Source organism: Equus przewalskii, chromosome 9 (assembly GCF_037783145.1).
Source record: "Equus przewalskii isolate Varuska chromosome 9, EquPr2, whole genome shotgun sequence".
NCBI lineage: Eukaryota > Metazoa > Chordata > Mammalia > Perissodactyla > Equidae > Equus > Equus przewalskii.
In genome coordinates this window covers 16,037,966-16,059,984 of record NC_091839.1, presented here as the reverse complement: position 1 = coordinate 16,059,984, position 22,019 = coordinate 16,037,966, and the positions used below count along the sequence as shown (strand labels likewise).

Genomic DNA, 22,019 nt, shown 5'->3' with positions numbered 1-22,019 from the left:
GCACTTTCCAAACACAGGGAGGGGGTAGAGGGACACGCTGCCTACATGAGGGACAGGTCACCCTTCCCAGGCCCTGGAGAGAACCTTGTCCATGTCGGGGTGATCTGTGCGCCCCCAGACATGGACTCCTGCAAGGGCTGGGGGAGGGGCCTCCCAGTCCTCAGTGCACAGGGTGACCGGGACCCACAGACCTGACCCCACAGTGTCCCTCAGGGAGGGGCAGCCCTCCCCTTATGTCCTCACAGGCCGACCCCAAGATGGCTCTTCTCGGGGACATTCCACCCGTCTCCCTCTGAACATGCATGTTAGGGGGTAAAGCCTTTGAGGGCATCCTCAGGTGGTGGAATTTCTCCCACAGAGCGTCACAGGCGGCTAATGTTGACAATGACATTGACCCAACAACCAAACTAAAACTGACTGTCTTACCATTCTCTCTCTCTCTCTTTTTCTCTCGTGAGCTCAGTGAAAACTGTGACTCTGGAATGCCCTGCTCACCGCTCCCTCCCCCGTGTCTGACACAAGCCTGGGGCACAGGAGGTGCTAAGGGGACAGGTGCTCCTGGAGAGACCATCATTGGAGAAGACCCAGAGGGCAGGTGGGAAGAGAGGCCTGGGGGCCGTGAGCCTTGGGGGCCACCAGGGCCTTTTCCATGTTCATCCCACGAGCCGCTCAGCGTCCTCCCCACACATTTCCCTTTCCCCGCCCTTGTTCAGCCTGGAATTTTCAAGTGTGTACAAACTGGTCTCGTTCACCTGAGTGCCTTGACTGCTGTTTAGTGAGCCCTGGGCAGGGGGTGTGAGGTCAGGGAGCTGACAGGCCCCCTGGAGGGACGGAAGATGTTAGTGTTCAGGGAGAGTGAGGACCAGGCCATCGTGCTGGGCCTGGGAGGGAGGCATTTGGGGAGAGGATGCTGGCGGGGCAGCTGCTCCTGCCAAGGGCCCAGCGTGTCTCTGCAGGCCAGCCAGGGCTTCCAATGACATCACCAGCTTTTCCATAGGAATAAAAGCACCTGCTCTGATCACTGATCTCCCCTCTGCTCCACTGCAGCCAGCCCACAGCCATGGCTCCCCGAGGTCGCATCCTGGGTAAGGAGGACCCCACCCAACTCCCACCAAGCCCATCTCCCATCTCCACCACCGCCCCATCCTTACCTCCACCCAATTTCCCCCCCTGAGCCCCAGGCCCTACAGATGACCCCATCAGAGGGGTGTCCCTTCCACATCCCCACCATCGGCCCTTCCGCATCCCTGATTCAGTTTCCAGAGTCTCGCCCAATGCCGTACGCATCCTGGGTTCCCACTCCACCAACGCCGGTGTCAGCTCAGCCCCTTTATGGCCTGACTGTATCTGAGCCTCCTGCTCTGAACACCTCCCACCCAGGACATACTCACATTCTCCAGGACCCCAAACTGAGTTCTTCCAGGACTCCTGCCTGCGTCCGCTCAGCTTCCCCAGGCCCACAAGCCCAGGACACCTGAACACGGTGACCGGGTCCCACGCTGGACTGCTCCTAACCTTCCCCTGCGCCTCACACAGGGCAGACACCCCCTCAGACCCTCCCCTGCCCCAGCCTGGGCTCCCCGAGGTGGACCCGTGGCTGCCCCGTCAGCCCCACCTCATCCCTCTGCTCTCCCTCAGCTGTCTCGGCCGCTGTCTGCATCCTCACGCTCCTCTGCTCACACGGAGCCCCAGGTGAGCCCAGGACAGACACTCAGGGCTGCGGTGCGGCTCCCAGAGGGCCCCAGGCTGGCACCCCTGCCCTGCTGCCTGGGCCACACCAGCTCTGTGTCTTCCAGTGTCCCCCATGGGCGCCCACCTGATGCTGTGCCAGCCGCACCTGACCTGTGGGGACAAGTTCTATGACCCTCTGCAGCACTGTTGCTATGACGACGCTGTGGTGCCCTTGGGCAGGACCCAAAAGTGTGGCAACTGCACCTTCAGGGTCTGCTTCGAGCAGTGCTGCTTCTGGTCACTCAGATCCCAGGAGTCCTTCATGGTGAAGGTGAAAGGCCAGAGTTGCTCCTTGGCCCTGTCCCCGGATGACAGGCTTTGTCGCAGGTGAGGTCCCTCCCCTCCCGGGGATCAGGGGCTGCAGGGGGCTCTGGATGCCTGTTCTGTCCCTGATGCAGCCCCCCTGGCCCTGTCCACCTGCTCCATTCAGTCCTCCTCTCCCTTTTTTTCTCTCAGCCTCTTTGCTGTCCCTCTTGTGTCTCTCTGTTCCACTCCTCTGCCCACGTTCCGTCCGTCCCTCCATCTCTGTCCATCTGTCTCTTGCTCACTCTCTCTCTCTGTCTCTCTCTTCAGTGTCGGCTGACAGAGGACCAGATGACCGGGTGACCGCTGGATTCTGCTTCCTGAATGAGCCTGGGGAGATGGGCCTGGTGTAGACTAAGATCTGGGACGCGGAGGGGTTCTCTCGGGACTTGAGACGCTCGGACTCAGTGCTGTCTTCTCGTTCTTTCTCCTCTTTAACGCTCAGCCTGAATCCGTCCTAAGCAGGGGGACTGGTATCCTCTAGGATCCATGATTAATAAAGCTTGTTCCTCACATTTCCCTGATGGTGTGGCTGACGTGCATCCTGCGATCATAATAGAGCCACAAGGGCCGGTCCAGCCACAGCGTTGGCCCCGTTGGGGAAGCATCTGTGGGACTCTCCATGGTTTTGTCGGCCCAGGAGAGCGTCTCAGGCTTCCTGCCCTGCAGCATCGCTATCGATAGGCTGAGACCCACACAACACTGTGCATCAGTTGGAAGACGTTTGGGTGGTTTCCAATTTGGGGCTGTTATGAGTAGTTCTGCTATGAATATCCCTGTGCAAGTGGGTGTGGAGGGGTGTTTCACTGTGGATTGTTTTTTTTTCCTGGGAAAGTTTTGCCCTGAGCTAACATCTGGTGCCAATCTTCCCCTCTCTCATTTTTTCCTTTCCCGAAGCCCCAGTACACAGTTGTAAATCTCAATAAGTCCTTCTAGGTCTTCTGTGTGAGCCGCCACCACAGTGTGGCTACTGACAGGTGTGTGGCGTGGTGGGAACCCAGGCCACCGAAGCAGAACCCGCCAAACTCTAACCATTGGACCGTCAGGCCTGGCTCTCACTGTGGATTTGATTTGCATTTCCCTAATCACTAAACACGTTAATTGTCTCGTCATGGGCTTATTGGCTGTGTGTATATCATCTTTGGAGAAATGTCTTTAAATCCTTTGTCCATTTTCTAATTGGTTATTTCACTTTTTATTGTTGACCAGTAAAAATTTTTATTATATTCTGGATACAATTCCCTCTTCAGGTATATGATTTGCAATTATTTTCTTTCACTTTGATGACTTTTCACTTTCTTCATGATGTTCTTTTAAGTAGAAAGTTTTTAATTTTAGTGAAGTCCAATTTATCTATTTCTCTCTGGTCTTGGTGTCTTCTAAGGAGCCATTGTCCATCTCCAGGTCTTGAAGGTTTAATCCTTTGTTTCTTCTACGAGTTTTGTAGTTTCAGTTCTTTTATTTCTTTGATCCATTTCGAGTTAAGTTTTTTTTTTTTTTAAAGATTTTATTTTTTCCTCTTTCTCCCCAAAGCCCCCCGGTACATAGTTGTATATTCTTCATTGTGGGTCCTTCTACTTGTGGCGTGTGGGACACTGCCTCAGCGTGGTTTGGTGAGCAGCGCCATGTCCGCGCCCAGGATTCGAACCAACGAAACACTGGACCACCTGCAGTGGAGCGCGCGAACTTAACCACTTGGCCACGGGGCCAGCCCCTCGAGTTAAGTTTTAACATCATGTGAGGGACCAGTCCACATCACCGTTTTGCGTGTGGATATCCAGTTGTAGGAAACCCTGTTCCTTCCTCTATTGAATTGTCTGGGCGCCCTTGACCATCAGTCCACCATAAAAGTAAGAGTTTGTTCTTGGAGTCTCAGTTACGTTCCATTGAAATGTGTGTCATCCTCATGCCAGACTACACTGTCCCGATTCTTGTGGCTTAGTCCTAAGTTCTGAAATCAGGACGTGTGAGTCCTCCAAGTGTTTCCTTCTTTGTCGAGATTGTGTTGGCTATCCCGGGTCCCTAGCCTATCGTGAGTTTTAGGTTCTGGTTGTCAATTTCTGCAAAAAGGCTGGTCGGGTTGTTATAAGGATTATGTGAGTCTTTAGATCCACTTGGGAGAGTATTGCCGTCTAAACAATAATAAACGTTCTAATCTATCCCCGTGGGAGGTCTTCCCATTTATTTAGTTCTTCTGGAAGAGTAGCTTTGTTTCATTAAAAAGTCGCTCGATATTGTCTAAATAGTTCTTCGTGCTGGAAGAATAAAATAAACGATTCTGTCTTCTATTTTCGTGTTATGGCTGAGAAAGCGTTGCTGTGTAACCCATTGGTGATGTCAGTCGGTCATGATTGACTTGCCCACGTCTGTCCTATCACCTGAGCTCCAGTCTCCAACGTGCTCTGTGGTCCCCTGGACGTTCACTCGAAGGTGAGGCGGTTCTCCGTGATGGCCTCCTCTCTCCCAGTGAGGAAGCCTGCAGCCGGCTGTCGGGCTGAGTTCTGGAGGCTGGACTGTTTTCGGCTCCTCTTTCTCGTGCAGTCTGCACTTCTGCACTCTAGTCATGGTCATCCTGGTTTGTTGATGCCCAGGCTGTCGAGCGACTGTAGATCCCACTGGGGGTGAGGCTTTTGACCATCAGCCCTCGTCTCCATTTCTCTGACTCTGTATCTGGTGTGTCTACAGCACTCCATGCCCTCTGCTCCCCAGGCTTCCCCCCCCTCCACCAGCTCCTCCCTTTCTGAGGGGACAAGCACCACACTGCTCCTGCCAGTCCTTTTCCAGCCAGGTGCAATTTTTATGGGTATAACTCCCTGAATTTTCTCTCTTTTAAAATTATCAGGGACAAGCCGACAATCTGCATTGGCAGTATACTCTTTCATAAACCATAGTATGCCCTTGGATTGTAAGGGAAATGTGGCTGAAGTCCAGACATGGAACTTAGGATGGTAAGTCCCAAACTTGCCTACACCTGTGAGAGGGCTTTGTGTGAAATCTCCAAGGTCATCATCTGCCTGTGTTTGCCTGCACCACTCTTGCCTCCTAGTTGCATTTTCTTAAGTTCTTCTGGGAGAAGGCATTGGAATCTCTCTTTGCACAGACCTGGGGCTGAGTTCAGGTCACAGAGATAGTGGCCATCATCTGAACTTGCGCGTAATGTGGCTCCTTCCATGACATGTGCCCAATGGCAGGACACCCAATCACTCCAGCGCCCCCTGGTGGGCTCGGATTGTGATTGTCCCATCCTGCACCGGCAGGTGCGATGACTCAAGGACTTGAATTCCATGCTACATCTTTGTTGGGTAGATTCTAGTTTTTTAAAATCACAAATGTTGAAGTTTCCTGGTTCATCAGTGTTGTATTGGGCATGTCTGGTGTCCCAGCATAGAGCATGTCCAGCCCTGCCAGAGACTTTTTCAGCCTCCTATTCCCTGCACTAAAGCCCTTTCTACTTATATTGGGTTGAGTGGTTCCTGTTTGCTGTGAGCACTGCTGCTGAGCATTTTAAGCAAGGGAACCATCTGGTGTGACCATCCAGGTGGTGGCACTTAAAGCCCTGCTGCAGGTAACAGGAATCAGACCTGAAACCCCCAAAGAACGGAGGTGGAGCCGAAGAGCAACCTGCCATCACCCAATCAGCAGGCATAGGACAGGGCGTGGCACCCGGGGGGCCCCATCCTTCATACCTGACCTCCTCACTGCACAGCTGAAATCCCTTCATGTCCCTGCCCATCCCCTGGGAGGGGCTCCTGGAGGCCAGATGGAAATCACTCCGCAGTGCTGCCAGGAGCCAGTTTCAGCCTATTTAGCTCCTGGGGCAGAGGGGAAGCCAGTGGGAGAGCCTGTGATGGGAGGAAATGCAATTTCCTTCTCTCTTTCACTTTCCAGAACACATATTTCCCAGCACCACCCAGGAGGCATGGGAATGTCCTACTTGGGGTTTGTCCCCAGGGGTGCATGACATCAGGGACTGCTCATCCTTTCCAGAGGGTTGGTCCCAGGATGGATGGAGGCCTCTGGCTGGGTGCTGGGTGTCTGTGATCCGCAGAGGGGCCTTGTGCCAGGGTCTTCCCTACATAGAGGAAACTGGGCGGAGGGAATACAACCAATGGGATTTCTGTGTCTCTTATTTCCAGTGAGAAACTGAGTATCCTTTGGTCTCTGGAGGAGACAGTCTCCAACAGCTGAGCACATGGCTGTGGCCATGGCAGGGCTAGTCCCTGACATCACAGGGCTTTGAGTCCAGCAGAGGTGGCGGGCTGGTCCCCAGACAGTGACAAGGAGATTGGGCAGTGCAGAGGCAAATGGCTTTAGGATTTTGTTATTGATGGTTGTGGTTTGGGGTGCCAAATGCAGAAGAGCCCCTCAAGCAGGAATGTATGTGGCTATCAGGAGGAATGACACACAGGCACTAATGTACATGGAATGAAGTTTATTAGACGCACAGCAGAGGACAATAGGATTTCCCAAGGAGAAAGCTCAGGTTTCATCCAGAGCGAGGTGAGAGGAAAGTGGGGCACTTATTGTTGTGGGGTCGGTGAGCCGAGGAGTCGAAAGAAAGATTTCTTAGACTCTCAAGATCTGGCAGTAGGGCTCTTTTATTTAGAGAATAGTGTGGAATAGCATGGGGACAGGACCCATGGGCAGTCAGAGCTTCTGCTGCCGCCACTTCTGCTGCCCCCGCTGACATGGGGACAGGGCCCATGGGCAAGCAGAGCAGGTGCAGCTGCCCCCGCTGGCATGGGGACAGGACCCATGGGCAGTCAGAGCTCCTGCTGCTGCCCCGAGTTGAGGGTTAGGGCTAATTTTATAAGGCATGGGTACGTGACTTATTTTTACTGGAGAAAAGAAAAGATGATGTAAATAGTCATTAAATGATTTCAGTGCAGATGGGGTCTGGTTATCGTGCGGTCATATAACTTTAGATACGAATCTGGCCATATAGATCGGCATGTAGGTGAGGATGCCCTGGGCTTCTCTCCCTGGGGCGGTTCTAATTCATACCATAAAAAAAGTCCACTGGGTCGTATAGTTTGGCATGCAGGCCAGGTCACCTTGGGCTTCTCTAGCTGGGGCAGCCTTAATCCACATCACTTATCTCGGGCTTTTATTTTGGCCAGGAGTTGGGGCAGGGCGTGTTTTTCCCAGTTGGAACTTCCTGAGGGCTGAAGGGAAGGTGCGGGCTGGAAAGCTGTTAGATGCAAATGTTCTAAAGGGCATCTCCCTCTTGGTTATTGAGTTGAACAGGATTTCTGTAAAAGGCACTTTTAACACGTTGAGAAGGGGCAGAGGCAGGATTCCAACCCAGGGCTGTCTGACTGCAAGGGCTCAGTGCTGTGGAGTTAGTGGCACTCAGTGTCCACTCATCTCAGGACCGGCCACTGCCCTCTCCAGCATGGCTGTTACAGGCTCTTCATTAATACCAGCCCTGATATCAGGTCCCCTACCTTGAACCCAGCATATATGGGTTAAAACCAAAAGCTTTCATTGCAGTTCCCTGCTTCTGTAGTTACACTCATTTGTAAATATCTGTTTGTTTAACCTCTGTCTCCCTGAGCTTTACAACGGAAATAGAATTTCAGTTTCATCTTCTTAAAGCCCAGGTGGCCTCAGCTGGGCTCCCACTAAAGTGGTGGCTGATCACGGGTTCTTGAAGTTTATCACAGGGAAGCTGATGTCCAGAGACATCAATAAACCCCAGCTTCCCAGACGCCAACTCCTCAGCTTCCTGGCGCCAGAGTCCATCACAGAGACAAACAGCCGAGGCCATTCACCGGTGAAATTCCTTATCTCCTCCTGCAAGCAGCCAGCAAGGCCACAGGTTTCCGCCTCCCCACATTCCTCCCAAACGTTTAAAACCCTTCCCCTCACTTCTTAATAGGAAGCTAGCAATTCTTAAGGCACTAGCCATTGCTTGCTCCCTCTGCCTGGAAAAGAAAGGAAAGCTGTTTTTCCTTTCTCATTATTTGGATTGGCACCGGGTTCAGAGACCGAACTTTCCGTTACACAGCCGCTGACCCCCCTGCCCTGTCCTGATCTCCCTCTGCTTTCCTGCCCCCGGGCCTGATTCAGCCACCCTGACAGACCAGCCAGGCTCCAGCTGGGCTCCTCGTTTCCCACAGACACCAATTTCAACCTTGCCCCAGGTAACGGGTTCCCCTCTCTCACCCTGGCTCCAGGCTCCACCTCACCCTATTCACAGCAGAGACAACCAGGCTGGGTACCAAGCCCACCTGCAACCTCCCCAGGAAACACCTGGAACCAAGGAAATGACAGCAGGACCCCATCCTGGATGGGTAGTTTAAGTCAGTGACTCTTAGGAAAGAAGGCAGTGAGGCCATGGCTAGAGCTATCTCCATCCCTGGGCTTGAACCGATATTACAACTTTATGTGGCTCGCATGCAATCTAAAGGAAAATTTTTAAGGGGCTGGCCCTGTGGCCGAGTGGTTAAGCTCACACTCTCTGCTTCGTCAGCCCAGGCTTTCACAGGTTCAGATCCTGGGCTCGGACATGGCACCACTCGTCAGGCCACACTGAGGCGGCGTCCCACACACCACAACTAGAAGGACCCACAACTAAAAATATATACAATTATGCACCAGGGGGTTTGGAGAGAAGAAGGAAAAGTAAAATCTTTAAAGAAAAAAACAGAAAAAGTTTCTTTAAACGATAATTGATAAGATTCTGTGTCGTGCACACACGATTCTATTTTCTAATCCTTTTTTTTTTCCAGATTTTAAAAACCGGACAGTTAAGCACTACTCAGTTTGTTTGTTTGTTTTTTTAACAACCTACTAGAGGTTTGGAAACCACTGCTTTACTCCCAGCTACAGAGACAGGAGGCTCAAAAAGCAGGCAGAGATATGGTGCTGGAAGGGGCGTGTGCTGCCCCCACTCCCCATTGAGAGAACTCAGACATGCAGTGCCGGGGGCCGAGGCAGCATTTGATCGGCTGTTTGACAGGGTCCAGCCGATCAAGAAGAGCCGAGGGGTGCGTGGCGCCCCTCCGTGAGAATATGAAGAGCCGGCCTTTCCCCAAGCTATGCTGAACTTTAAAAACTTGTTTTTCTTCCCTTTGTCTTATACCCCATTTTCCTACTCATGCTGTAATTTTCCAGATGGCCGCTTTAGAGAAAAGAGCATGCTCCCCCCGCGGGGTTGGTACTGAGAAAAATATGTGACCACTTGCATAAGCCTTCAGAATATCACAAGGGGCTAGCTCCCCCTGATGCACATAGATAGTGGGAGAACTCTTTTCCCTAATGAGGGGTTTGTACTGAAGAGAGTATTTGGATCAAAGCAGCTGCCTCCTTCTGGTTGATGTTTTGCTCTTCCCCCAGTTTCCCTGGTGGGAGTGGATGTACCTCTTCCTCTGTGGTTGATTGGAGTGTTCCTCCATGTGTTAGTTGTTGAAAAGTGTATTGTTTCCCTGCATGTGTTTGGCAGAACATTGTAGAGGTCTTTTCTTAATTGCTGAAGTCGCTTTTGTGCAGGAAAAGATAGTTAACCTCTGCCCCACTAAAAGTTAACTCTGTTCCCTGTAAGATTATGCTTAATCAATGATTGCTTTTTGGTTTACTCTGCAAGAACATCTGTACTGCTATATTTATCCCCTGCTAAAAAAGATATAAAAATGCTGTAAAAAACCAGTCAAGACAGACTTGCTTTGTACTTCCTTATCTCTCTGAGAGTATTTGTAGAGATGTTTCTGTACTAATCCTGAAAAATATAGAAACGACACTTGTGCACAGTAAAGACAGACTTGATTGCACCGACTCAAGTCTCACGTCCCCTCCTTCACTGCGCTGACTCCGTCTCTCCCTCAGGAACCTGGACTCTGCTGGAGCTGGACTCCAGCAATGCATGGCTCTGGTAATTGCACGGTTATTTCTGCTACAGCAGCCTCCTGTCTGACCTCCTGCCTCCTGCCTCCACCCTCCCGTCCACCCCCTCACAGCAGAAAGACACGGGGATGGTCCACGAATCCAACCACTTCTGTTTCCTGCTTATGACCCATTTGTGACTCCCAGTCCACTGAGGATAAGACCCACAGGCCTCAAGGAGGCCCACAAAGTGACCGCCCCTGCTGCCCCCTCCCCCTGCCTGCCCTCTGTTCCCCCAGTGCCCAACCTCTCTGAAATAGTCATGGTTCTCTTTCTTAAAATCTCAGCTCAGATGTTCTCTCCTCCAGCTAGACATCCCTGACCCCCTGTGTACTCCATCCAGCCCTGCTCACTCTAGGTCATCAGGGTCTGGAGTGGCCTGTGTTCTCCACTGGACACTAAGACTCAGAAAGACAGGGCCTGAGCATAAGTCACCATGTGACACTGATGCGGGGTCAGCGAGCCGAAGAGTCGAAAGAAAGATTTCTTGGACTCTCAAGGTCTGGCAGTAGGCCTCTTTTATTTAGAGAATAGTATGGAATAGCATGGGGACAGGACCCACGGGCAGTGAAGGGCAGCTGCGTGGGGACAGGACCCATGGGCAGTCAGAGCTCCTGCTGCTGCCCTGAGTTGAGGGTTAGGGCTAAATTTAGAAGGCACGGGTACGTGACTTATTTTTACTGGAAAAAGAAAAGATGATGTAAAAAGTCGTTAAATGATTTCAGTGCAGTTGGGGTCTGGTTATTGTGTGGTCGTATAACTTCAGATACGAATCTGGCCATACAGATCGGCACGTAGGTGAGGATGCCCTGGGCTTCTCTCCCTGGGACAGCCCTAATTCATACCATAAAAATCCACCGGGTCATATAGTTCAGCATGTAGGCCAGGTCACCTTAGGCTTCTCTACCTGGGGCAGACTTAATCCACATCAACACCAGCATCACATATCCTGCACTGCTTGCCCAACTGGGCAAGTGGCTAGACAAGTGATAAGCTAGCAAATCGGAAGATGTTGAACTATTGTCCTAAAGAAACCCATCTTAAAGGAGAACCAATTTGGAAATGATATATATAAGGCAAACGGAGTTGGGAGGGGGCTCAGAAATGTCAGATGATGGATGACCGCAGAAAATTCAGGCCCCCTCTGTGGCAGATCTGCTGAATGTCACATTCCTGAGGAATCTAAGAAAACCTGTGACCTCTTTATCTGGGACAGAAGGAAGGGTTTGCGCAGAGGACATAGATTTTCTGCTAACAAGTTATTCTTTTTTCCTGGTGACAGGTTGGCTTGCTTACCTGGCGTTTTAAGCATTTTCCCAAAGAATACTGTGAGAAGAAGACGGGGAGGGGAGCATGTGGCCTTGGGGGCTACAGTTCTGAGTCCTCTGCACAGGGGTGACTGTCTTTCATATTTCATCATGGGTTGCGTGTGCAAATTCGGCGGTGGGGCACGTGCAATGTGTTGCATGCGGTGGATTTTTAGTCTGTGACCCGTAAAGTTTAGGATTAGTCACTTTGTCTTCTCAAAGCTCCTGCGCCAGATGCTCAGCCAAGGGAGAGCTGTCAGCAAGTTCCTCTCTCACCAGCAGCGCAGCTGCTGCAGCTCCGAAACTTTGGTTGCTTTGTTTCCTATCACAACCTTGTGGGCGCAGGCACGGATTCATCCTAATCCGGGTAAATTTTTAAGTCCTTCGTCCTCGGTTTCCCTTTGAGGTACATAGTTGGGATCCTGGACCGAGCTTATGGCCTTCTAGATGAGGTGGGGGTCCTTGGAAAGTGTTCCGAGGGAGGTGACGTGGGCCGTTCGTTAGTCTTTACAAAACCAAAAGTGAAAGGGGACGTCCGGAAAACAGGGTTTCAAATTGTGTGCCGAACCTCTGGACAGGGACGGGGATGGGGGCCCCGGGAGTCCTCAGACCCCTGAACCACCTGCTTCTGCTGTTGCTGCTACTGGAGGAGTCGCGGGGGTCTCACGCTGGTGAGCCCCTGGGCGGTGCTGGGGGGACAGGGAGTCTGGGCTTCAGAGGGGGGCCCAGGCTTTGTGTGGGGCTGGCGGGAGAGAGAGCGGGAGCCCACCGATGGCAGAGGGGGAGCGTGCAGGGAGCTCTGCCGAACAGGGCAGGAGTGTTCGAGCCGCGCAGCGGAGCGGAGAGGGGGAGATGCAGGCGGGGAGAGGGGTCTGCCGGGCATCCGCAGGGTGATGGTGTGGGTGCGGTGTTTCCCGGGGCACCTCTGCTGCTGAAGGCAAGTGAGTGTCTGGGGTCCGAGCCAAGGCGCAGGCGGGAAGGACGGTGATGGACCCCCAGAGACACGTGGAGAGAGGGGCGGTGAGTGTCCGAGGCACTCCGTTGGGGGACGACGTGTGGATGGGTGTCCGCAGGGAGCCAGGTGAGTACCTGGGGGGCCGTGGTGGGAGACGGTGAGGGTCTCTGGGGATGGCAGGGAGGCAGGTGAGAGTCTGGGGGAGGCAACGTGGGAGCTGCGATAAAACGCGCAGCGAGTGTGGGAAGAAGCAAGGAGTCTGTGGGCGGCCACGGAAAGGGATGGGAGGGTGGGGGGGGGATCCTCGTGAAGGGGCAGTGTCTTGGGGGAAGGAGAACCGCGGGGAAGCACGTTTTTTGGAGCCGCGGTAGGGGAGGGGGAGTATTTGGGGTCCACGCAATGGGGCGGGCGCCCGAGGGGCCGCAGGGTGGGTAGGGTCTGCTAACATCAGATGCTCTGAGCAACGTCAGCCTGCTTAGTCAGAGCTTACATTTGCATCAATTTTCCATCCTCTCCGTTTCAGGCTTCCGAGGTCTTTGTGTTAAAAGCGTGACTCTTATAAGCAACATGATTTAATTTTGTGGGCTTTTCTTTTAAACATATCTGATAACCTTGTACTTTTAGTGGGGTTTTTAGGGCACTCACATTAACGTAATCCCTGATATGTTTGGGTTTATATCTACCATCTGCTCTGTGCTTTCTGTTTAGTCCACCTATTTGTTCCTTTTTTTCTCCTTTTTTGTCCTTCTTTTGGATATCTAGCTTTTTCAATACTCCATTTTTTTCCTCTATTAATTTGTTAATGGTACATCTCTTACTCTTCTCACAGCAGTCATTTTAGAGATTAGAATATGAATTCGAATTTTAGTCAAGTACTAATGATTACTTTTAACAATTCCCATATATCACTATACCTTTAAACTCCGTTTCCCGCCCCGCTAAACTCTCACATTATTACTGTCATAAATTTTACTTGTACATATGTTTTAAATTCCACAGAACATGAGAATGATGATTCTATAACTTCAGTATCCATCGCATCTACTCACATAATTTTTCTTTGGTGTTCCCACCTGCGTTTGATTCTGTCAATCTGGGATAATACCTCCTCTGCCTGAGGAGTGCCCATTGGTTTTTCCTTTAGTGAAGACCTGATAGCAGTGACTATGCACAGTTTTTTTTCTTAGACTGTCTTTTTTTTTTCTTTTTTTTTTTTAAGGATTGGCACCTGGGCTAACAACTGTTGCCAATCTTTTTTTTTTTCCTGCTTTATCTCCCCAAACCCCCCCTGTACACAGTTGTATATCTTAGTTGCAGGTCCTTCTAGTTGTGGGATGTGGGACACTGCCTCAACGTGGCCTGATGAGCGGTGCCATGTCCACGCCCAGGATCCAAACCCTGGGCCACCGCAGTGGAGTGCGCAAACTTAACCACTCGGCTACGGAGCCGGCCCTAGACTGTCTTTTTTTGAGGAAGATTAGCCCTGAGCTAACATCTGCCGCCAAGCCTCCTCTTTTTTTTTGCCGAGGAAGACTGGCCCTGAGCTGACATCCGTGCCCGTCTTCCTCTACTTTATATGTGGGACGCCTGCCACAGCATGGCTTGCCAAGCGGTGCCATGTCCACACCCGGGATCCGAGCCAGTGAACCCCGGGCCGCCTAAGGGGAACGTGCGAACTTAACTGCTGCGCCACCGGACCAGCCCCTTAAACTGTCTTTGCTTTGCCTTCCTTTTGAAAGTGTAGTATTTTTACTAGCTATAGATTTCCAAGTTGGCGATGATTTTATTTCAACGCTTGGACGATGTCTTTTCATTGTGTTCTGCTTTCCATCATTTCTGTTGAGAAGTCAGCTCTCACAGTCTTATAAAATGCTCCCTAAAAGTAGGGTGTCTTATTTTCTCTGGGTGTTTTTATTTTCAGTGTTTCTCTTTGTGTCGGCTGTTCAATATTTTGGCCGTGATGTTCTCAGGGGGCTTTGTTGCTGTTTTCCTGCTTGAAGCCTGCCGAGCTTCCTGAATCTGGGCTTCATGTCTTTCATCTGTTCTGGAACATTCTTGGCTGTTATCCCTTTGAATAATGCCGGGGTTGCATTTTCTCTCTTCCGTCTTGAAACTCCAATTAGATAGATGAGAGGGTCGCCCGTGTGACCCTCTTAGCCTTGCCTTTTTCTCCATTCATATTTCTCTGAGCTTCTGTCCTTGTATATTCCATTTCCCGCCCTCCAGCTCTAATCCTGTTTTCCTCTGTCCATTCTACTGCTAATCCCATCCAGGGAATTCAAAACTTCAGCTATTGTGTATTTTGTTTGTAGAATTCCCATTTTATTTTTATACATTTCAATTCTCTGGTGAAATCCTCTTTCAAATATTTTTCCCATTTTCTTCTATTTTCTTAAACATATTAACATTAAATTTTTTTTTCTGCGAATACCAACATCGGAGTCATTTACAGGCTGGCTCCAATTCTCTGGGATCTTCTCCCGTTCCTGTTTACCAGTCTTGTGTTCCTGCCTCTTTGGGGGGCTCCCGATTCTCATTGTATCCTGGACGTTGCATGCGATACACCCGTCTTGGCTTCCGTTGATGTTTTCTTCCGCCCAGGAAAGGTTTATTCTTTGCCTCAGTTCAGCAGACGATACAAGGGCCTTATTGCCTCAATTCAATCAGGGTGGACCTGGGTCAGCACAAGGTCACAGTTCTGGCAAGATCCGTAATTGGCAGTGTGACCTTCAGAGGTTTCAGCTGACAGCCTGGCCGTTCTTCTCTTCTCAGTCCTGAAGGATCACGGGAGGTTTCTATTCTGCCTCTCAGAGGTTCCCAGCCTCCTGCCTTGAGCAGCCGTAATCACTCAGTCATTTCTGCTTCTGGCTCTCTGCTCAAATATACTTTTGTTTCCTCTTTCACCTCTGAATGCCTCTCTTATCTCTTTCCACCCTACCCTTTTTGTCTGACCTTCTCTTTCACTCATCCTGTCCAACACACAACACTCTGTTTGGTTCCTCGCACGCACCTCTGGGATGGGTCAGGACAGAATAGCCTGATTTAAATATCTCAAGACGGAGGCAGCTGTTAGAAAGCTTGAGCTTGGTGGGGCGAGTCACCCACGTGTCCTTCTCCCTCAGGAACCCACACTCTCCGCTACGACCTCGTGGCCCTGGCCCCGGGCGGGCCTGGGAAGGCCCAGTTCCTGGCGCTGGGATACTTTGATGATGAGCTCTTCATGCGCTATGATGACGAGAGTCACAGGGCGGAACCCCGGGGTCTTGGGATCAGAACAGAGCTGCGAGCTGAGACCTGGGAGAGAGAGACTGAGGGCCTGATAGAGAAGGAACGGCAACTCAGACTGACGCTGGCAGAGATCATGGGCCAGCAGGGCCAGGGCCAGGGTGAGTGGGGGCAGGACCAGGGGCACATGGGTCTGAGGCTGGTCCCTGACCTGTTCATCCTGCAGCTAGGGGAGGGGAGGGTACCCCAAGGCTGGAATTGTGCAGAGAGGCGAGGCACCCCACCCCAAGACCACACCAGGTACCTCATGTTTGGGTGGAGGAGATGACATACCCCTCTGGGCTGGACTCCTTTTGGGTGAAAAGGGCCAGGGCCAGTGAGGTGACAGGTCACTGCCTGGGGTGGGCCAGGCCTTCATTCCCTCCAGGCCACACTGGGCTGTGAGCTCCAGAGAGACCCAGCACTAGAGGCTTCTGGCGCTTGGGCTACAATGGGCAAGACATCCTCACCTTCGACTCAGAGACCCTCACATGGACGGTGGATGCACATTCAGCCCAGCACATCAAGAAGCTGTGGGAGACCCGAGGCCCCAGGGCTGACCTGGCTAAGATTTTCCTGTATGTGACTTGTCCTGCCCAACTCTGGAGGTACCTGGCCTCCTGGAGGGGCCTCCTGGAGAAAACAGGTAGTGACCCTGGGCGGGAGGGTCCACGAACTGAGTCTGCCCCTGGCTCCTACAAGGAAAAGAACTTTCCTGCTGTTCTCTGAGTGGCTGTCCTGCCCTGGCCTTGGGTTAGGTGCAGAGTTCTGACTGAATTGTGGGAGAATGCCACAGCCTATTGCCACATCCATGTGGGTGGGTGAGTGGTCTGGACCCATTGCTGGTCCACCAGCTGGAGAAACAGAGAGTTGCCTGGTGAGGGCCTGGGGCTTAGACCTCAGACCACAGGCAGGCCAGAGGGGGAAACTTCTTCTTTCCAAGATCTTCATTCTCTGGGATGTTGACTTTGAGGAGAGGAGACATCTAGGTTTGAACTCCTTGGTGGAGGCCCTAAGATGGGGCCAACCCGGCTGGGAGCTAAGATAGAACAGAATATTCCAGCCTTGGAGCGAGGGTCACGCATTCAAACCCAAACCACCCAGAATCATATGACCAGGGTCATTCCACTTTTGTTCCTCTTCTGCTTTTAGAAAAGTCCAGTGTGAAGGTCCCTATTTGTCTAAGTCTTGTGGCAGCAAATAAGAAGGAAGAGTGGATACTGGTGTGTGTGTCGGGGGTCGGGGGAGTTTGGGGATAATCAACCAGAGGTCCCCAGAGGAATGTAAGGCCCAGGACAAAAGAATCAGGCTGCAGGGCCAGCTGGCCGTCCTTGGGGACTGCCCCTGCGTCACCCCCTGGAGCATGGGGAGCCGATTTTGTTGGAGAAGGAGGTACATCACACGTAGGGCAGCTTCTCACCCGCTGTAGACCAGAGCAGCCCCTTGGTCCCATCAGTGCCTATAAATTCTTCAGAACTGTGTGCCGAGCATCCTCGGGTGGACCCGCTGGCCCCCGAGAGCAGGGAGTTCCTCTCCTCTCAGGTTCTCCAGGTGGGCAAGGGCCTGACACCCTTGTAGGGTCCTGGGGCTGTTGGAGCAGCGTGGGGGGCCTCCCACAGTCCTCTCTCCACTGGGGACACAGCCTCTCTGCAGGGGGGCCTGGGGGCGAATGTGCACAGATGATTTCTAAGGGTTGGCCAGTTCCTGCCCTTGGTTTCCCCACATCACAAGGAGGGAACATCCTCGGCCTCACTGCCCTCTGCTTCGTCTCTCCCCAGCTCCCCCGTCCGTGACTGTGACCCACAGTAAAAACCTGGTGGGCAGGATCATCCTGAGGTGCCGGGCTTTTGGCTTCTATCCTCAAGATGCCACTCTGACCTGGCTTCTGGATGGGGAGCCCATGCACCAGGGCACCTTTGGGCCTAGGGCCATCCTGCCCAGTGGGGACGGGACCTACCAGACCTGGGTGGCCACTCGGATCTCCCCCAGAGAGGAGCAGAATTTCGCCTGCCATGTGGGACACCACAAGCTGAACATCACGGTCCCTGTAGTCATTGGTGAGGAACTGGGGGAGCCCTCGGGGTCCAGGGGTCTGGAGGCAGAGTCGGTGTAGGAGCCTCGTATCAAGAAGGGCCCACCCGGTGTAACCACAGCCCATTTCATGGTGACCTCCAGGGCCTCAAGGTCGGAGGGCTGTCCATGATGCTGCTTCTGCTGCTGCTCCTCTCACTGTGTCCGCTGTCGTTGCTGCATTGTGTTTGGTGGTGCTCGAAGCCTAGACAAGGAAGGACACGGAGGATGTGAGAGCCCAGGTGAGAGGCACATGGGACAGCGAGGAGGATGGACCTGAGTTTTCTCTGGGTCGTGAGTGGAGACAGCTCTCTTCCCTCTTTTTTTTTTTCTTTTTTAGATTGTTTTTTTTTTTCCTTTTTCTCCCCAAAGCCCCCTGGTACATAGTTGTATATTCTTTGTTGTGGGTCCTTCTAGTTGTGGCATGTGGGACGCTGCCTCAGCGTGGTTTGATGAGCGGTGCCATGTCCGCGCCCAGGATTCAAACCAATGAAACACTGGGCCACCTGCAGCGGAGCACACGAACTTAACCACTTGGCCACCGGGCCAGCCCACTCTCTTCTCTTAAAAACAAGACAACAGGCCCCAAATAGAGTCGCTCATGCTACGCCCCACATCGTCACCAAAGCAAGGCTTCACTTAATGACAGTTTCGGCTCTCCCAGAAATGGAATCTTAAACTGGTCAATCAGGACTCTCCTGCTCAGCACTAGTCAGGCCGTCTGCCTGATAGGCCGCTGCCATCCTCTGAGCAGTGACCTTGTAGTAACAACCTGCCTTTGCCTAACTTCCCCGTCCTGCTCCCTGCTGCCTCCAGAGTCTCTTGCCTTGGACAGCTTTCTATCTGCTAGACTGGATACTGTGGGGTTCACGAATCGTCGAATGAAGCCAGTAAGATCTTTAAAATGTTCTCAGTTGGATTTTGTTTTTCAACGTTTCTTTCCTCCAGGAACAGGAGAAGAATAGACAAGCCCTCTTTCCTGCTTACAGGATGAAGGGACCGGGTGTGCATTATGAAAACTGGCTAAAAAAAAAAAAGAAGAAGAAAAAAGAATCAACCTTTTATCCTGACTTTTGCAAAAGAATCGGACCTCAGGATGTACACTTAGTTGAGAAACAGAGATGTTTCTTTACAGAAGTAGTTCAAATAATAAAGATAAAGATAGAAAATAAAGATAATAAAGATAGAATTCTGCCCTTTTTTCTAATAAAGATAGGAAAAAGGACAGAATTACTTTATTACTATTTTGTGACCTGAGTGAATGAATGGATCTCACCCACGTGGCCACTTGAGAGACACTTGCATGTTGTGCGCCTGCTGGTGGAAGGACAGAGTACCAGCCCTGACGTCTCTCCATCGATTTCCTGGAAATGGGAGGCAATTCATTGGAAACAGAGTATCTTGTTCAACCACGTGGTGGACAGGCCCCCGGCAAAGGCACTGTCTTTGTGGAAAACTACAGGACAAACCACCTTATTCCTTCACTAAATAAACTGCCAGGAAATGCACAAACAAGAAAGATGGAGAGGGAATCCGTATGAAGCCGTCTACCTGAGGGTTGCTGTAAACATTCAATAAGATTGCCTTTCCACCTTGTGATGAAAAGAAGTGAATCTTGCCCATTTGCTGTTTTCTCATTTAACCTGAGGGGTGACTCAAGGGTCGCAAGGATTTATGAGCTTGTTTTGTAGAAGAAAGAGAATGGCTTCCAGGAAGTTGCCATCACCAGATAACCAGCCCCCAGCTGCCCTTGACACCCGGCCCAAAAGTCAGATTGCCCAGGGCCTAATTGGGAATGAAGTATGGGTTACCCTTTTGTTTCTCTAAAACTCCTCCTCCCACGCCCCTTAGCTCTATAGAACCTCCTGCTTTCTTCTTTCTCAAGGCAGATTTGAGAGAACCTATCCTCCCACCATCTTTTTTGGCCAATTCGAATAAACCTTTCTCCATCTCCAAGCACTGGATGTCTCAGTGTTTGGCTCATTGTGCATTGGGCATGGGAACTTGAGATGAAGAGGTTTGGTATCAATTTTGGCGAGCCAGCCAGGAGTCTCGTGCCCATGGCTGCATGGCCTCAGTGAGGATTTGAGCAGTCAGTGGTTCCCAGAAGCTGCCCGGGTCTCTCTGCTGTAGGGACTCCCCCTGCCGCTCTCTCCTTCCCACTGGTGTTAGTCACCCTTGGTGAAATACTCGCTTGGAGCGGAGAAACACATTTGGTCTACTTTCAGTTTTGTATTTTTCAGAAGTTGAATTTTGTGTGGGTGCATTCTTATGTGTGCAATCTTATGTATGCAATCTTATGTGTGACTCACTCTGGGGAACGGTAATTTGACCCCCACCTATATTCTCCAAAATTAGGTAACTTTTAGCTTCGAGCCCATGGAAAAGGGAAAAGATGATATTCTTTTATAAAAACCACATGGCCACAACATTCTTTAGACTCTAGAGAAAATGGCCAGATGATGGATCCATAGTTGGAAAAACTTATAAATTGGAAAAATTTTTATTTTTATTTATTTTATTTTTTTTTTGAGGAAGATTAGCTCTGAGCTAACTGCTGCCATTCCTCCTCTAAGGAGCCCCGGACCACCAAAGTGGAATGTGTGCACTCAACTGCTGTACCACCAGGCCGACCCCTAGAAGAATTTTCAGAGAGCTCTCATCGTAATTGTTTTATTGGTACCTATGAAAAGACCAAACTAAAAAGGAAATACAAATAAATAATGACTAGCTTTAAGACCCAGACTCAGGCTACAATTAAATTGAAAAAAATGTAAAAGTATAAGTATTGATAAGATTATAAAGGTTGAAAGGTTTCAACTAATTTTATTAAGGAGATTATATCAATTTTGCCTGAGTCTTTTTTTAAAATGGATGTTATGTCTGGCTGGGAATGCTTCCCCTACCCAATATTATAAGACTTAAGACTTGATGATGATGAAGTCCTCGTGAAAGCTATGATTAGAGGTATTAGAGTTGATGGAATTAAGTGATTACATGTCTTTTTCATGATTGTGTTATAAATTGAATTATGGGGATAGACATCTGTCTCCCTGGGGGAAACATTCCCCCAGTGTTGATATTGTAAAGCAGCATATAAGTCTACCCTTCAGACAATGTTAATTAAATGTACTAAAGGAAGTCAATAGAGTTGCCTGAACCTGTACAATGTGAGATATTTTTCTACCTCCAGATGGTGTGGCCAAAATTAAGAGCTCTGTTTAACAGCCTTAAAGTAAGTGATCTTTGGTAAGTGAAAGCTTGTTTAAGTTTGTTGGTTTGATTGAAATGGGCATGCCTCATCTTCAGAGAGATTCATGGAAAGGACTCTGACATTTTCTCTAGAATACTGCCTTCTGATGAACTTCCAAACCATAAAACAAAGAAAGAAATTACGCACAACTAGAAGGACCCACAACTAAGAATATACAACTATGTACCAGGGGGCTTTGGGGAGAAAAAGGAAAAGTGAAATCTTTAAAAAAAAAAGAAATTACAGATGAAACTTCAGAAAGAAAGAAATTACAGAACTCTAATGGAAAAACTGAAGACTTCTTGAAACTTCTAAGAAAAGATAAAGTGTTGATTCCATGGAACTAAATGAACTGATGAGAATGGTTTTAATTTTTGTGACTTTTTCCTTTGAAATATTGCTGATTTTTTAATGTTTTGTTTTTCAGATTTAAGAAAACCTTTTTTGGGGGCTGGTTGGTGGCATAGCAGTTAAGTGTGCATGTTCTGCTTCAGTGGCCCACGGTTCACGGGTTCACATCCTGGGTGTGGACACGGCACCACTTGTCAAGCCATGCTGTGGCAGACGTCTCACATATAAAGTGGAGGAAGATGGGCACGGATGCTAGGTTAGGGCCAGTCTTCCTCAGCAAAAGAGGAGGATTGGCAGCAGAAGTTAGCTCAGGGCTAATCTTCTCAAAAAATAAAAAGAAAGAAAGAAAGAAAGAAAGAAAACTTTTTTCTCTTTTCTCTTAACCTAACTATGACTCATAGCAGTTTGGTAAGTTATACTGTTGTAAGCATAATTGAAACATTTATCTTTTTCTCCCTACCTGATCCTTCCAGAATTTAGAAACTCTTAGTGAGTGAATATTCTTATTCTCATGGCAATATAGTTATTTGCATAAATTCAGTAAGAATGTGTTCTCCTTATAATGGTACACAAATGGAAACATTGGTTATATTACCAAGGCTTTGACTGGAATGCCATATTTGAGAGAAACATGCATAGACTCAGATATGCTCAGATGACCAAGGGAAAAGATTGACGTTATGAAATAAAGCCACCTAGAAATCTTGGCCTGGCACCTTGCTTACAGGGTTCCCATGGGAGTAAAAAAGGTCACTTCCTTGGGAGCTCAAAGAACCTCACGATATTTTGGGGCACCTCAAGAGAAGAGAAGGATTCACTCAAACACATAGGTATTGCAGGCAGAGTTTGATGACAAGTCCTTAGCTTGGCCTGGCCTCAAGAGGACTTATGAGTTCAATTG

At 50.2% G+C, this 22,019-nt stretch overlaps 2 protein-coding genes across 3 annotated transcripts; both read left to right on the top strand.

Annotated features, from left to right (window-relative positions):
• The first annotated feature begins 978 nt into the window (after positions 1-978).
• Positions 979-2,553, top strand: LOC139073707 (insulin growth factor-like family member 1). 2 transcript variants are annotated; one of them, XM_070559549.1, is made up of 4 exons: positions 1,022-1,085; positions 1,639-1,692; positions 1,797-2,058; positions 2,305-2,553. In XM_070559549.1, the coding sequence occupies exons 1-4, from the start codon at positions 1,061-1,063 to the stop codon at positions 2,312-2,314; spliced, it is 351 nt and encodes a 116-aa protein (XP_070415650.1). In that variant the 5' UTR covers positions 1,022-1,060; the 3' UTR covers positions 2,315-2,553. The 2 variants fall into 2 exon arrangements, with proteins under 2 accessions (XP_070415651.1, XP_070415650.1); XM_070559550.1 differs by lacking the exon at positions 1,639-1,692 and having other exon boundaries at positions 979-1,085.
• Positions 2,554-11,359: 8,806 nt separating this feature from the next.
• Positions 11,360-21,007, top strand: LOC103544421 (MHC class I-like protein MILL2). Its single transcript, XM_070558045.1, is given in 8 exon segments — positions 11,360-11,592; positions 11,804-11,896; positions 15,303-15,566; positions 15,816-15,860; positions 15,863-16,090; positions 17,223-17,501; positions 17,620-17,756; positions 18,463-21,007. Coding segments are annotated over 7 exon segments (1,146 nt in total). The 5' UTR covers positions 11,360-11,459; the 3' UTR covers positions 17,724-17,756; positions 18,463-21,007.
• The last annotated feature ends 1,012 nt before the right edge of the window (positions 21,008-22,019 follow it).